Genomic DNA, 13566 nt, shown 5'->3' on the forward strand with positions numbered 1-13566 from the left:
AGTTACTTCCCCAATAATACTTCGTAACAGTCATACACACGTATTTGTCAGACCAGGTCCACTGGGCTTGTCGACCAGTCCCACAGCTGATAATAGAGCAGAAATCAACCTGCACTGATGTGGTGATTCCTAACGGGAAAGTCAAGGTGACCAGGGCAGTAGACAAGGGAAAAGAAAGCACAGTAGCACAGCAATCAAGGGTGCCATCTCTTGCAATGTGAGGCGTGAATCCAGGCGGGCAATCCTTCCATTTTCACTGCATGTGGTGTGGATAGAAGAACTTGGAACGGTCCTCTCCACCTCGGCTGATGCCAGTGTTTCCTCCGAGTGTCACGGACGAGGATCCAAGTGCCTAAGGGAATCGGCGTGTCTTTAGATGGAAGACTAGTCCTCCAGGCCTGGTTAACCTGCTCGTGGACTTCTTTCAGAGAAGCTCAGAGACCTGTAAGACAAGAGAGAAGATCATTGTCCACAGTATGCAGGTTAACATTTCGCATAACCATGCCCACAGGCATGGGTGTCCAGTCAGAATTTCAAACGGCGACAGTCCTAATTGCCGGTGTGTTCTTGCCCTCAATCTCATTAAGGCCAGAGGCAAAGTGTCTGGCCAGGATAAATTTGTCTGCTCACAGATTTTGGCTAATTTAGATGTTAGGGTGCCATTGTCAGTTTGCAATTTCTGTGGTATGCCCCACCTAGGAATAATTTCTTTGATTAAAGCTTTGGCTACAGTTTTAGCATCAGCGTGTTTAGCAGGAAAAAGTTCTACCCATCGGGAGAACACATCAACAATTACTAGACAATAACGATAACCTTTAGACGGAGTTAGTTCAATGAAATCCATTTGGAGGTGTTCAAACGGACCCATTGGATTAGGTGTAACGGCGGGACTTACCTGAACGTACCTGGGTGCCCTTTCCTACATTAGACTTTTGACATAATGCACAGCGTCTGCAGAACTGCTCTGCATATGTAGAAAAGCCTGCAGCTTCCCAGTGTTTTTCAACATCCTGAATTATGGCGTCCCTTCCAGCATGGTCTAGACCATGAGCGATTTTTGCCATACCTGGGAAAGAAGCCTTTGGGAGGAAAGGTTTGTTAGTTTGCCTATGGGTCCAGACTCCATCAGAGAGGGACCCTTCTTTGGACTATTTTCTTTTTTCTCTGTCCGTGGCTGCACTCTGTAAAGAAACAAGTTGATTATCAGGTCCTGGTTATTTCTCTGTTGGAATAAAGAGATTGGTGTGTTATTTTATGCAGCCTGTTTAGCAAAGTGATCAGCTAATTCGTTTCCTTTGCTGACAGGATCTTGTTTTCCTATGTGAGCTTGACATTTAACGATCGCTAACTTTGATGGTTTAGTTATAGCTTCTAAGAGGGATTCAATCAGTTTTTGATGTTGGATCAGTTTGCCAGCGCTGGTCTTAAATCCTCTACTAAAATAGAACGAACGGCGTGAGGTACCTTTACTGTTAGGGGGCTCATGAGCACTTTGTTTGTCTGTATGTGGTTGCGTTAAAACTGCATTCATTAATCCCCCCTTTTTCGTCCACGAACACAGTGAATGGACGAGAATATGGTCAGTGAGAGTAATGCATTTTTATTATTATTTATTTATTTATTTTTTTTTTTAATCACATAGAGCCTTGTCAGCCTGCTATACCACTGCATGCAGCCAGATCGCAGTGTTAGCTAGATTTTGTAAAGGCTGTGCTCCTCCTGAAAAACTTACAATCAAACAACTTCTCAGGCCGCAAGCTGGTACTACTTTTAAATTAGGAATTCATCCTACCATGGTGCCATACATGCTAGCCTCCAGATCATGGAAAAGTCTGAGGCGGAACCGGGTCAGCGACAACAAGGAAACACTAATTTCCGTGGCGACCCAAATGCCAACTGCAAACAAAAATAATCCATCTCGGGAAACACATAGCACAACTCCACAACAAGAAAACATTCCCACCAAAAGCTATGCAGCCACAGAGAAATATGCTGACTTAACCTGTTGTTTTGTGACCGGTCTTGGAAGGTTTTGAATGATGGTTAAACGGCCGTTAGAGAGAGCTCTTGTATCGCAAGAAATGTCATGACCTAAATATTTAACGATAGCTTGAAGTAACTGCAGTTTTTTTTTTTTTTTTCTTCAACACTTTTTTATGGCCATTTTCACCTAAAAAGAATAGCAATTTTCTGAGTATCATGTGCACTTGTTGTTTATTTATTTTTCTTTTCTTTTTTCTTATCTATATACTGTACCAATTTATTATCTTTTTCTGGCCAAAACCATAAACACAAGGGGCTTCAGTATATCCCTGAGGCATGACGGTCCAGGTCCATCGGCGGTTTTGAAAGGTAAAAGCAACCCAGAATTGAGAATCAGGGTGCACGGGAAATGGAAAAGAAAGCGTTAGCAAGGTCAAGAACAGAGAAGTACCGGGCGGACGGGGGTATCGTGGAAAGAATAGTGGAAGGATTAGGAACAATAGGTGCTCTAGGAAAAACTGCAGAGTTAACTCGTCATAAGTCTGGAACAAAACGGCAGGACCCGTCAGCCTTTTTACAGGTAAAAATGGGGGAGTTGACTGGAAAGTATGTAATTGGAATAATCGCTCCTCGCCTCACGAGATCAGAATGTACGGCAGCGATGCCAGCCTCTGCCTCTGGAGACAGAGGATCCTGGACATGGTACGGGCGGAAGGAAGATTTTGAGAAAATCACCAGTGGCTCAGTGTGCTATCCTTCCATAATCAATTTTTCCCTTGGGACCACAGTGCTAAGGAAACATGGGGAACTGAATCTCCTAAACAGAAAACGCTTTGTGAATATGTGAGGTGCACTGAAGCAACTGCTTTAGTAGACAACAAAAATACATGGAATGTGCAAAGTTTCAGGGCATGTGCTGGAGGAAAGAAAAGATTCTAACCAAGGTGTGTCCACTTCAGTAGGGAAATACTGGGCAGTATAAGGCAGGGTGTCCGGGACTTGTAAGTGAGGAAAATAGGCATGAGGGGAAAGAATGAAGGGCTTTCAAGAGGAAGGTGTGCGGAGAGATGTTCAGGGTCCAGGCTGTAAAAGAGGGCTTGGGGTGTGAAGTGTGGCACAGGAGCTTAGGAATGGAGCAGCAAAAATCCTTGTTCAGTTAAAGAAAATTGAGACTGACAATTAAGTCATAAGATCCCATCCCAGCAGTTTCACAGGGCACAAATGATTTAACAGAAAGGAACGAGTCAATAATGAAACTGTTAATGCTGAGCTGTAATTGCACAGGAACCTCCTTCAGCGCATGGCTCCTGTGTCCATTTCAAAGGCAGTTTCTTTGCCATTAAAGTCAATAAAAGATCAGTTTCAGCATGACGAGTAAGCAAAGGAAACTGGAAAAAGTGGCTGGGGTCCCTGATAATTCTTAGGACCAAGGAATGTCATTAGGCTCAGGGAGAGGGGGTGACGGAGGCGCTTGTGTGGGCAGTTGCGTCTAAAATGTCCAAGTTCACCGCAGCAGCGGCAGGCATATGACGCTGGCGTCTGCTCCGAAGGGTTAGGCATCTGAGCAAAAGGATTATTAGGGTTTGATAAATGGAACCCGCGTCCTCTTCTGTGCCCTCGCCCTCGACCTCCAAATAATTTTCCACGTCCTCTCCCCCTAGCCAGGTCAGTTCTTCCAGTATAGTAATTTATTTGTGCAGCCAAAAGTTTGGTCTGTGTCTCTGACTCTTTTAATTTAGTCTGTCTGTCAGCATGCTCTGCATGACGCTTGTCTTCCTCGAACGTTGCGGTCTTCCAGCCTTTTTGCAGGACGTGCAGACTTTGCTTTGAATGTCACTTCTCAGTCCCGAGATGAAAGGAGGCACTGCAGCACGAGTTCTATCGTTTGTATTGTCTAGCCCAAAGTGATTAGCCATCAGATCTTGCAATCGGTGAGCCGGCTGAAATTAGTGACCAGTTTGTGCCCTTTTTTATATTTTTTCTGCCAGGGCTCCTTTCAAAGGCTCTCACTGGGCGAGGAAAGGACCTTCATTCCAACACCAAGGGACACCGTTATGATCACCATGATTTACAGTTGCCCATGTGGTGCTCAGCTGTCGACGGAGCACCTGTGTCCACTGTGCAGCATTTGTTTCATACATGTTATCCAGCTGCTGTAACGGCTCCACAAATTGCAGTCCACGGACTGCTCGTGCGCTGGGAGACAGATGACTCTTTTAATTTCTGCCATTACAATCCAGTAGCATCTTGTGAATGATCTGAATTATCTTCCTCAGGGTCAATATGTGAGGATGGGTCATAATGATATTGTTCATCGTAAAAACCTGCTCCAGACGGTTCGTCTGTTAACAGGGGTGTTGTTGGAGAAGAGGGTGCAGGAGGTGGAAGCGGGGGAGTTTTGGTAAGGAGGGGGTGGACAGATTACGGGGTATAGGGGGTCTTTCTTTTCGGTCTGCTTTCTTTTACTTTCAGGCTTGGGCGCTGTCTCTATCTTCACTTTCTGCAACGCTAGCAATAATTCTTCCTTGTCTTTTTTGTGTTTTGAATTCAGCAGCCAGCAGGTTGTTACGCCTCTGCTTATTCCACTTCTTACATGCCTTTTTAAATCCAACCCAGTCTGCTTCTCTATTAACTGTTTAGGTGACCCGCTTTCAATCCTGACGGTGTACTAGGAGCCTGATGATTCTCTGAAAATAATCCTTCTAACATTAGGTTTTGAGGACCCTGGGGGACCTGTTTGACTGGCGTGCCATTATAATTTCCCATAGTAAGCGGCAGGCCTTCAACAGAGAGCAACTCAATCCCCGATTATTTCTCGTCCCACTTGTCGTCCCCGGAATCAACCAGTCGACAAGTGGAAAACAACCTCCCCTCTTCCAAATTTCACACGTACTCTAACTGCCCCTTTCACCCCTATTCCTCTTAATATAGGAACGTGCCACTCGGTCCTTTCTACTCGAATTCTTAAGGGATGACTTACTAGCATTCACACTGTGCCGTCACTCTCTATGAATCCCTAAAACCCTTCTAGGTCGATACGGTATGATTCTCTATTCTTTCAGCATGCTTTTATTTTTTATTCTCTTTTATTATTATTTTCTTTTTTCTTTTCCCCGTATACTTCTATTTCTTCCAGCACACCAGTCAAACCAACGGGAATCCCCCAAATCTACTCACCACGACTCCTTCTGCCTGCCTGGAAAAATCCCATCCAGTTGCTTTTCGTTTCGGTCAGGAGGAGGTCAGCGACTCCCCACGCAGGAAAACGCCCAAGGTTGGCCAGTCCTAACTTTTACCGGAGCTGGTCCTCGATCCGCGGAAATCGGTCCACTTGGACGAACCCGCCCAGGGAGTCGTCTGCCCGTCTCCTGCCCCACGTTCGGGCGCCAAAAACTGTGGACGAAAAAGGCACACTGAAAAGCAGACAGATAATATTTTCTCAATTCACTTTATTTATTCATTCGGAGTCGCAGTAAGTAGAGATTCAAAAGAGTATAACTTATTGCCGCAAAGCTCAATTGAACCCTGATCAAAAGCCAGGAGGGGTTTTTTATACTTCAGCATCTCATGATTAATAAGACAGAAAGAACATCCTTATCAAACCAGTAAAGTTAAACAATATGTCTGTTGAGCTAAGCATTATCTGTGTTTTGGAAGCTAAGCACAGGAGAGACGCCTTTGCATAAACTACATGTGCAGTTCTGCAGCCTTGTGACCTTGTCCCTGAAACATTCACTCTGAGAAAGGAAAAAACAAGAAACAGCTTACATTTTATTCATGTGGACACCATTTCTCCTGAACCCTGGAATAATATATTTTTGTTAGTTCATAAGCCAAAGCGTCTCTCACTGGCAAGTTACAAAATAGTTATTATAAAAATTCTAATTTACTAAACACACAAAATACATGGTGCTGAGGAGAACATTCTTCTTCTACACTACCCAGTTGCCATTGCTCCCATTTAGCATACTGGCAGTGCTTGTCAACAGTGCAAAAACTCCACTGGGACCCAAATTGTCACCAGCACCAGTTGTCTTTTGAGATTGCGATAACTCCATGCAGGACTGCCCTCTCTCTTTTCCCTTCCGACTTATGGTGAGTTAATTATTTTCAGGGGCTGGAGGCACTAAGCCCCTAATAAATTCTTAAGCCAGTGACACCCTTGGTGTAGTTATTTCATCAACTGTACATTTTGGAAACAAAAATTTACACTGATGCAGCAGATATTCCATTTTTTATTATTATGCTAAACAATGTGAACATGCTTTTTCAGGCCTAAACATTATCCTTACTAACATGAGGACCTGCATAATGGCCCAAGTGTGACAAAGTTCAATGCTGCAGTATGCATTGATCACTGGTAATGGTCAGTTAAAGTGTATGGCACTGTAAATAATATGTTGCACTTAATAATAACCCAAAGTGATGGTGTTTTTGACAGAGAAAGTAATTGGTGGGGTCTAAATTAGGTCTGAAAAGAAAATTAGTGAACACAGTATTAATGCAGTATTTCTGTTCATTTTTGTTACATTTTTTGTACTTTGAAAAAGACCACGCCTTAACATGATAATCCTTTTAAAATCCTCCATTTTTCAAATTGTTTTCCACAATGCAGATTGTCCTTATGTTGTGGTACAGCATTGCTATGCATTCATGTACAACAGAGCTTTACAAAAAAACACTGCTGTAAAAAGTTACAGGTTACCCACCACCCTGTATAGACAGTATAAAGCTGTGCTACCAGAAGTGTGCCTGAACTGCAAAGTTTACCAAGCTGGTAGCCCAACAAACTACCATATCCATTTATAATTTGTCCACCCTTGAAGTATATAGCGGTATGTATGTAGAAGCTGTTGCAAACAAAGACTGTAAAGAAGAACTTTGTGGAGGTCATGTGAATATCTTTACTAAAAGTATGTAACTGAGGTATTAGTAACCAGTGTGTCAAAGAGATGTTTACAATGCAAGTTTAATTGCAGTTACATTGGCAAGAGAAGTCAGACAATTCTATTGCATGCAAATGTGGCCTTTGGCACTGTAGCTTGCAGTCCTTTTAATTTTTCCACCTGTTCTTGATTAAGTTTTTGATCCTTTCTGCAGCAGCTGTGTCAAGAAAGAAGAGTTTATTTTTTTTATTTTTGTTTTTAAACATAAAAATGATTATTTTCCATTTTCTTATCAAAGAATGTAAAATACAAATATTCGCATAAAAACTGAAGTTTAAGTTCAAGAAGGTGTATGAATAGAGTTCCCTCCTGGTAATCAAGCTGTGCAATAGTGTTTATATTTAAAAAGCTTCAGTGATCCTTGTACTCAAAGTATCATATTTGGAAGAGCAGAAACATGATTCAGACTATCTGGAATGTGATTTTTTTTTTTTTTTTAAAAAAAGCAGAAACCTTTTAAGCAGGAGCAATTTAGAACATGATTCACCGATAGGCAGCCTTTATGAGCAGAGAAGCTTTCTCAAGTTAGGTGGAGGATGTTCATGTTAAAGTGATATTGAAATTCATTAATCACAGTGAATATGATAGTGAGGCTAACAGACAGCTGCTATACAGCAAACTATTTCCGATGTTTTGATGGCTGTATTTTTTTTTTTTTTTTTTGAAGTTAAAAAAAAATTGAAACAACAAGTGTCCATCAAGGCAGAAATGTCCAGTATATCATTCCATGTGAAATCACATGGGTTGTACTGGTACACTCAGCCGTCTTCCATGTTCTATGTGGAATTAGCATGTGTTCCTTGCATATATTCTTCTTTTCACATTTATAGGACCTGATGGAGAAGTTAAACTGTTATGTCAAAAACGCCCCACTGTACAGTATGTTTCCTATAATGGTCTTGTGTTAGGATCTGAAAAGGATAAGTGTGCTGGAAAATGGATGGATCTTCCTCTGTTATTATTTCTGATCATTTTTATACATGTCAAATTGCTCAACTAGATTTCTTGTGTTGCTGCAGTAGATTTAAATTAAAAAATATTTGATTATTTGAAAGTTATTAGTGTAAATGTGTTGAAGACATCCATCTGACTTTTATTAATATTGTACATTTTCTTTTTCCACAGCAAATTTAGAATAAATTTGACAACCTAAAACTTTTAGGTTAAGTCCCAACATAATTCTTTTTTGCATGTAATGTGTTTTTATTGCTGTAGGTGGGAATAGGTGATTAGTAAAGTATGAACCTAATATAAGTTTTAAAGATTTTACTTTTTTTGGAGCAGTTAAAAAGAAAAGGTTCTCCTTGGTTGCTGAATGAATTTCTGTCGTTTTCAGCTACACTTTGCAATTTTAGGCAGTGTGTACCAATATTGAAGCCATTCCTGATTTAGACAATTGAACAGGCTCCTGAGGTCATTAGTCACTCATTCTCGCTTGGTAAAGCACATGCTAAACTGACATTTACAGAAAACACAAAAGTGATGAGTGACCCAAAAAAATGTTTGGCTCTCTCACCCCCGCATTATATTCAGCCATATGAAATAGACTGTAGCAGTGCTTGATTCGTACTTAGAAGCATTAATTAACACAGTAGTTAGATGGGACCTGAATTTATACTTTTTATGAAATTTAAGTAAAGTAGGCAGAAGAGAAGTTGGTTCTCTGTTCAAGTGGATGAGTGCTGATTAAAAAAAAAAAATGCTTGTCACAACCCTCAGCTTTCACAGAGATGCCTTGCCTCATTACAGTCCGCAGCAGTGAGGTTTTATGTAAAACATGCACTTACATGGAACGTAAATAGATGACCCTACATTTATTCATTGCCCCAGTATTTCTGTTGTTTTTCAACACAATTGAAGGTGTACTTGTTTACAGGTGTGCTTGTTGCATACCATTTTTATCTTTCAAATAGAATGCATTGTACCCATTTAGCTGGTACTTTTCAAGTGTCCTTAGAGATTTAAGTATGACTTGGTACCCGAGCTAGGCTGGTCAGTTCTTGCATCCCTCCAATCGTTATCATAATAGGTTTAAAGTATAACAAACAAAAAATACTACTGGAGAAAGGAAACTTGTGACTCAAAGTCCAACAGGTGATGCTGAGAATTGTAACAAGCAAACAGATGGAGCACAACTAGACAAATCACTTCTTACTTCAACACAAAGATGCAGAGTAATCCTTTAGTGCACCACTTATTGGACCTTGTGTAAATTGGGCTAGCATAGCTGAACACAGTGTTATGTGGTGATGTTGTTAGTGAAAAACGAGCATGCCGTCATGTGTGCAGAGCCTGTAAAACTTGACTGTTGGAATGGAGAAAAAGTTACTTTGCCAGACAAATCCATGTTACTTTTCCATTTTGCTGATGGAAGGATCAGAATTTGATGAAAGCTATAGGGATCCATGTGGTCAGCGTGTAAATAGTCATTGTTTCCTGTTTGCAAAGAGAGGAAGCGATAAAAGAACGGATAACCTATTATAAGTATATATTTATTTTAAACCTTGTTGTCTTATACTGTAATTGGTCTTATGGATACTTCAGGATCGTTAGTTGTTTACATGTAATTATTCTATGATTGCGTTATTTGTAATTGTCTGTTTTTAGCTGTTTTGCTATTGATTATTATGACTGTGTCTTGATTTTTATTTTTTTTTTCCCCTCCAACACACCTGCCTTCTTGTCTTGTGTCAGCATTTCTGACGATGGCCGTCATCTTTTTGCACACTTTTTGGGGAGTCGTTTTCTTTAATGCTTGTGAGCAGAGGAACTGGTGGGCTGGTAGTGGCGTTGTCATCACTCACCTTTTGACTTCGGCACTGGTGAGAATACATTCTATTTTTTAAAAAAATGTCTACTTGTGAATGTGAAACATTGGTGGTGGATGAAGTAACAAGGTATCCAGGTTATAAAATGATTTTTACATTAGACCCATCTAAAATTTAGGCTGTCTCTTAGTTATTATTTTTCATGCTTTGTCAAGCTAGTATTTAAATAAAAATGTTTGTTAGATAACAAAGTTGCTTTTTTGTTCATTTTTTGAACATTAATGTTCTAGAAGAGAGTTTCTGGGAGCTGCTATTCCCTGATGTTTTGGCTATATACTGTATCTGCAGCTAAAATCTTGATTAAATGTCAGGGTTCAAGTGTGCCCTGAGAGAGGCACCCTCACTCCTATCTCTCTTAACATACAGTACTTCTCAATTAACCTAATTTGTAAGTTTAGATATATGGGAATAAACTTTTGTACATAGACAAAGTCCACACAGGCTTGGAAGAGATGTGCAAAATTCACACAGACAGGAAATATATTGAGACTTATCTCTAGTTTCTGGGATCTTTTAGACTGAGGAGCTAAATCCAATTTGGTTTTACTTCAACTGTCTGATTAGGACTTTTATGCAGATTTGTGGAGCTGGTGTGTCAAGGAATTAAATAATTAATGACTTTAGTTTTTTTCCATCACACTGAGTCCCTTTTCCTTTCATGAGGTATGGCAGACAGATATGTAGTCATAAACAATTTAGTCTATTTGATTTCTTTTTCTGAGCAAATGGTAATAGATTCCTAGTTGTCATGCAGCATAAGTTACTGTATTTATTAAGTTTATTCTTAAAATAACACTTGGTAATAGTGTAAGTATTTAACATACAAAACTATATTCTTTTTATAACCGCTTTCAATCTTCATGTTTCCTCTGTTTTTCTACAGACCTTTATGAACCCTTGGTATGAATGCAGCCTTGTCACCATCTATATTCTGACCATTGGAATGGCTGTATGGGCCTATTTCACTGCTGGTGGGTCTCTACACAACTTGCAACTTTGTTTCTTATGTAAGAACAGTTTCTTAATTATTCCTAGCATTATTGGCTTCTTAGATCAGTCATTTTATGTAAAAGCTTTTACGTATTTGAACTTAGTCTTGTATTCAGTTTTAATGTACGGGCTTTGTTAGTGATGGTGTAATTCTGTAAGAGAATGGGGGACTTTGGTGACCTGGTACCTTTTTTAGAGGTAGTTATTATACTGTGTGAGTGTAGTTTTATTTAGAATAATGTTTTTTTTTTTTTTTTTTTTTCCTCAAACCTAAGTCAACAGAACATGGTCTATAGTTTTTTCCCACCCTCATGTAAGGCTGCATTAACATAAACACTGAATTCTTTCATGTCTTTTAACAGGCAAGAGTAAAGTAGATGATCGTGTGGTTGTTTATTCAGCTCTTCAGGGTCCCATTGATGACTGAGGCACTAGAATTCATAATTCAACAACTGGAGCATTCTGGATATGCAGATATATTGTATGCTTCTAAAAGAAAGTGTTTATGATCAGGTTAGTTATCCGTTTAATTAAGGCAAACCCTAATATAGGTGACATTGAAGAGTCAGCTCTTTTTGCCTGATGCTTATTACCCAAGGTTCTCTAATTCTGTAGAGATGAAGCAACAAATAGAAAACACAATTTTAATAATAAACCGGAATATCTTGGATTGCAAAGTGAAAGGAGATTAGCACAATGTTTGACATGGGAATGTTTTTCTTTTTTTGAATATGTTTAAGCGTTTATACATTTTCTGTTTGCAAATATTTTTTTGCACTGTAATCAGGAATAATGGGGACTCTTGCATATCACAATATGTCTAAAAATAAATAAGTGGCTGCCCAGAAGAATGAACAGTAAAAAAAGGTCCTATTTGGATTTTTTCTAAGCATAGACTATGAAGTTGCAGAGGGGTTTTTTTGTGTTAAAACTTCTAACGTTGTAAAACAAATTTTTCTTTTGGTTTTTTTCACCAGATTAGTTTACACCTTGGAAAATTTAGCCTCCTTGTGATTTTAAGTATGATAATTAAAATGTTATGTATCTGCTTTCCACTGAAAGCAAATGGGTTATGTGAATTATAGTAAAATTTTTACCATCTACATTTTTTTAGGTGGAAATGTTTCACTGTAAAGGTATTGGGTGGTGTGCTTGATAAAACTATGCTTTCTTGAACCTATAATAATGGTCAAAAATACTAAATCCAGTAATATATTTTTTTGTATAAATAAAAAATATACCTGCAGAATCCAGTTTACTGCTCTGTTGTATCATTAATTTCTTCAGTACATCTGTTATAAGATTGTAGGAAATCCCATGCAGATTTAATTTGTTTTGTATGCATTACTGTTTTTGAGGTGCTTGCCTTTTTAATAAGTTTATGAAATGTAGCTGATTAATTTTGTTACATTTTTTTGCTTTAACAACAGGTTTTCAGTCATTCATCACTAAATGCATGCTTGTAATTTGCAATGGTATTTGGGTTTGTGTTGAAGTGCTGTTTTATCCAGAGTTGAATGGGGGCCCCCACAAACTGAAACTGGATTAAGTGGGTTTGAGAACTATCCATTCTCTGCCATTTGAGTGATGCTTTTTGTTGACTAATTATCTGCAAGTGCTACATACTTACTGTAATTCTAAAAATTGAGTTAATGATGAGGTTTTTGTTGCTCTTTCATATGTAAAGTTAACGGGTTTATGCATTAATTTATTGGTGGTTTTTTAATTTTGCGGTTTTACTTAAAAATAATTTATAGTACAGTGAGCAAAGAAACCCAAAAATATCATTTTAAAAATATGTTAAATGTTATGAATACTGAAGGTTAGCATTACCCTTAAGGTGTTTGGTTTTTAATCAGGGAATGTAACCACAATTTCAGGGGTACAGATTATAAGTCTTTTAACAGTGTCAGATTTTTTTTTTTTTTTAAATAAGGAAAGAAAATACTCAGTTATGGATCTACAAAATGTGCATGAATAAAATGACATCAACATTGGTAGAGGGCTTTCAATTTTATATTTATCTGTAGTTAATACCTGCCTATTTCATGTGAATTCCTAAGAGATTAATGCTTTATATGAACTTATGAAACTTATCAATAGTTCAGTTTTCAGTTTTTTCAATTTTGTAAAGTTTTTTAAAAGAAATTAATAGTAAATATTGAGCCAAAAGTATTATGATTTTATTTAAATGAATACATATTTAGCACAGGGTCTGAAGTGGGTCTTGCTCAATGGAATTGTTTCCTTGCTATACTGCATCTATGCATCTGAATAAGATATTTTGAGGGTGGTCACTTTAAATATCCTCATTCCATTTTTTTTTAAAAAAGCAATTACAATTAAAAAATTTTTATACCATTCTTTGTTTGTTTTCTTTTTCATATATCCCATTTACATTTTTAAGCAGTTTTAATTCTTGAAGCATGAATGTCCTCCTGAGGGTGCTCTTACACCAGATAAATTACATTGAGCTTTTTTTGTGTTTTCAAGCATTGATGAAATCAACCAGACTTTTAAAAAGACATCTTGGCATATAATATATGGAGAAATTCATTTATCTGAACTCTGTTTTGTTTAGAAAATGTTTTAAGGGAATCAATTTCTGTCCTAAACATAAACCTCTATCAGTATATCTTACTTTAGCACTTAGTTTGTGACCTTTTATGTTTAATAAAGTTGTTATTGACAGTGTATGCATATATGTATATACAATACTGTATGTTTCCAGTGGTTAGAAGGTTAGAATAAGTCTCATTTGACTTATTTTAAAATGTCTACCATGTGCTTTAAATATTGGTATCAATGCTGTAAACATT

At 38.3% G+C, this 13566-nt stretch overlaps 1 protein-coding gene across 2 annotated transcripts in view; it reads left to right on the top strand.

Annotated features, from left to right (window-relative positions):
- Positions 1-13050, top strand: part of LOC114642974 (gamma-secretase subunit APH-1A) — a 40921-nt gene extending 27871 nt beyond the window's left edge. The window contains exons 5-8 of one of the 2 annotated variants that reach the window (XM_051924019.1): positions 9624-9751; positions 10641-10764; positions 11110-11503; positions 11535-13050. In XM_051924019.1, coding sequence (XP_051779979.1) covers positions 9624-9751; positions 10641-10764; positions 11110-11174 — 317 coding nt within the window. In that variant the 3' untranslated portion in view covers positions 11175-11503; positions 11535-13050. The remainder of the gene's footprint in view (positions 1-9623; positions 9752-10640; positions 10765-11109; positions 11504-11534) is intronic. The other variant, XM_051924020.1, reaches the window with a different exon arrangement.
- Positions 13051-13566: the final 516 nt, after the last annotated feature.

Source organism: Erpetoichthys calabaricus, chromosome 2, assembly GCF_900747795.2.
Source record: "Erpetoichthys calabaricus chromosome 2, fErpCal1.3, whole genome shotgun sequence".
In the NCBI taxonomy this organism is placed as follows: Eukaryota; Metazoa; Chordata; class Cladistia; order Polypteriformes; family Polypteridae; genus Erpetoichthys; species Erpetoichthys calabaricus.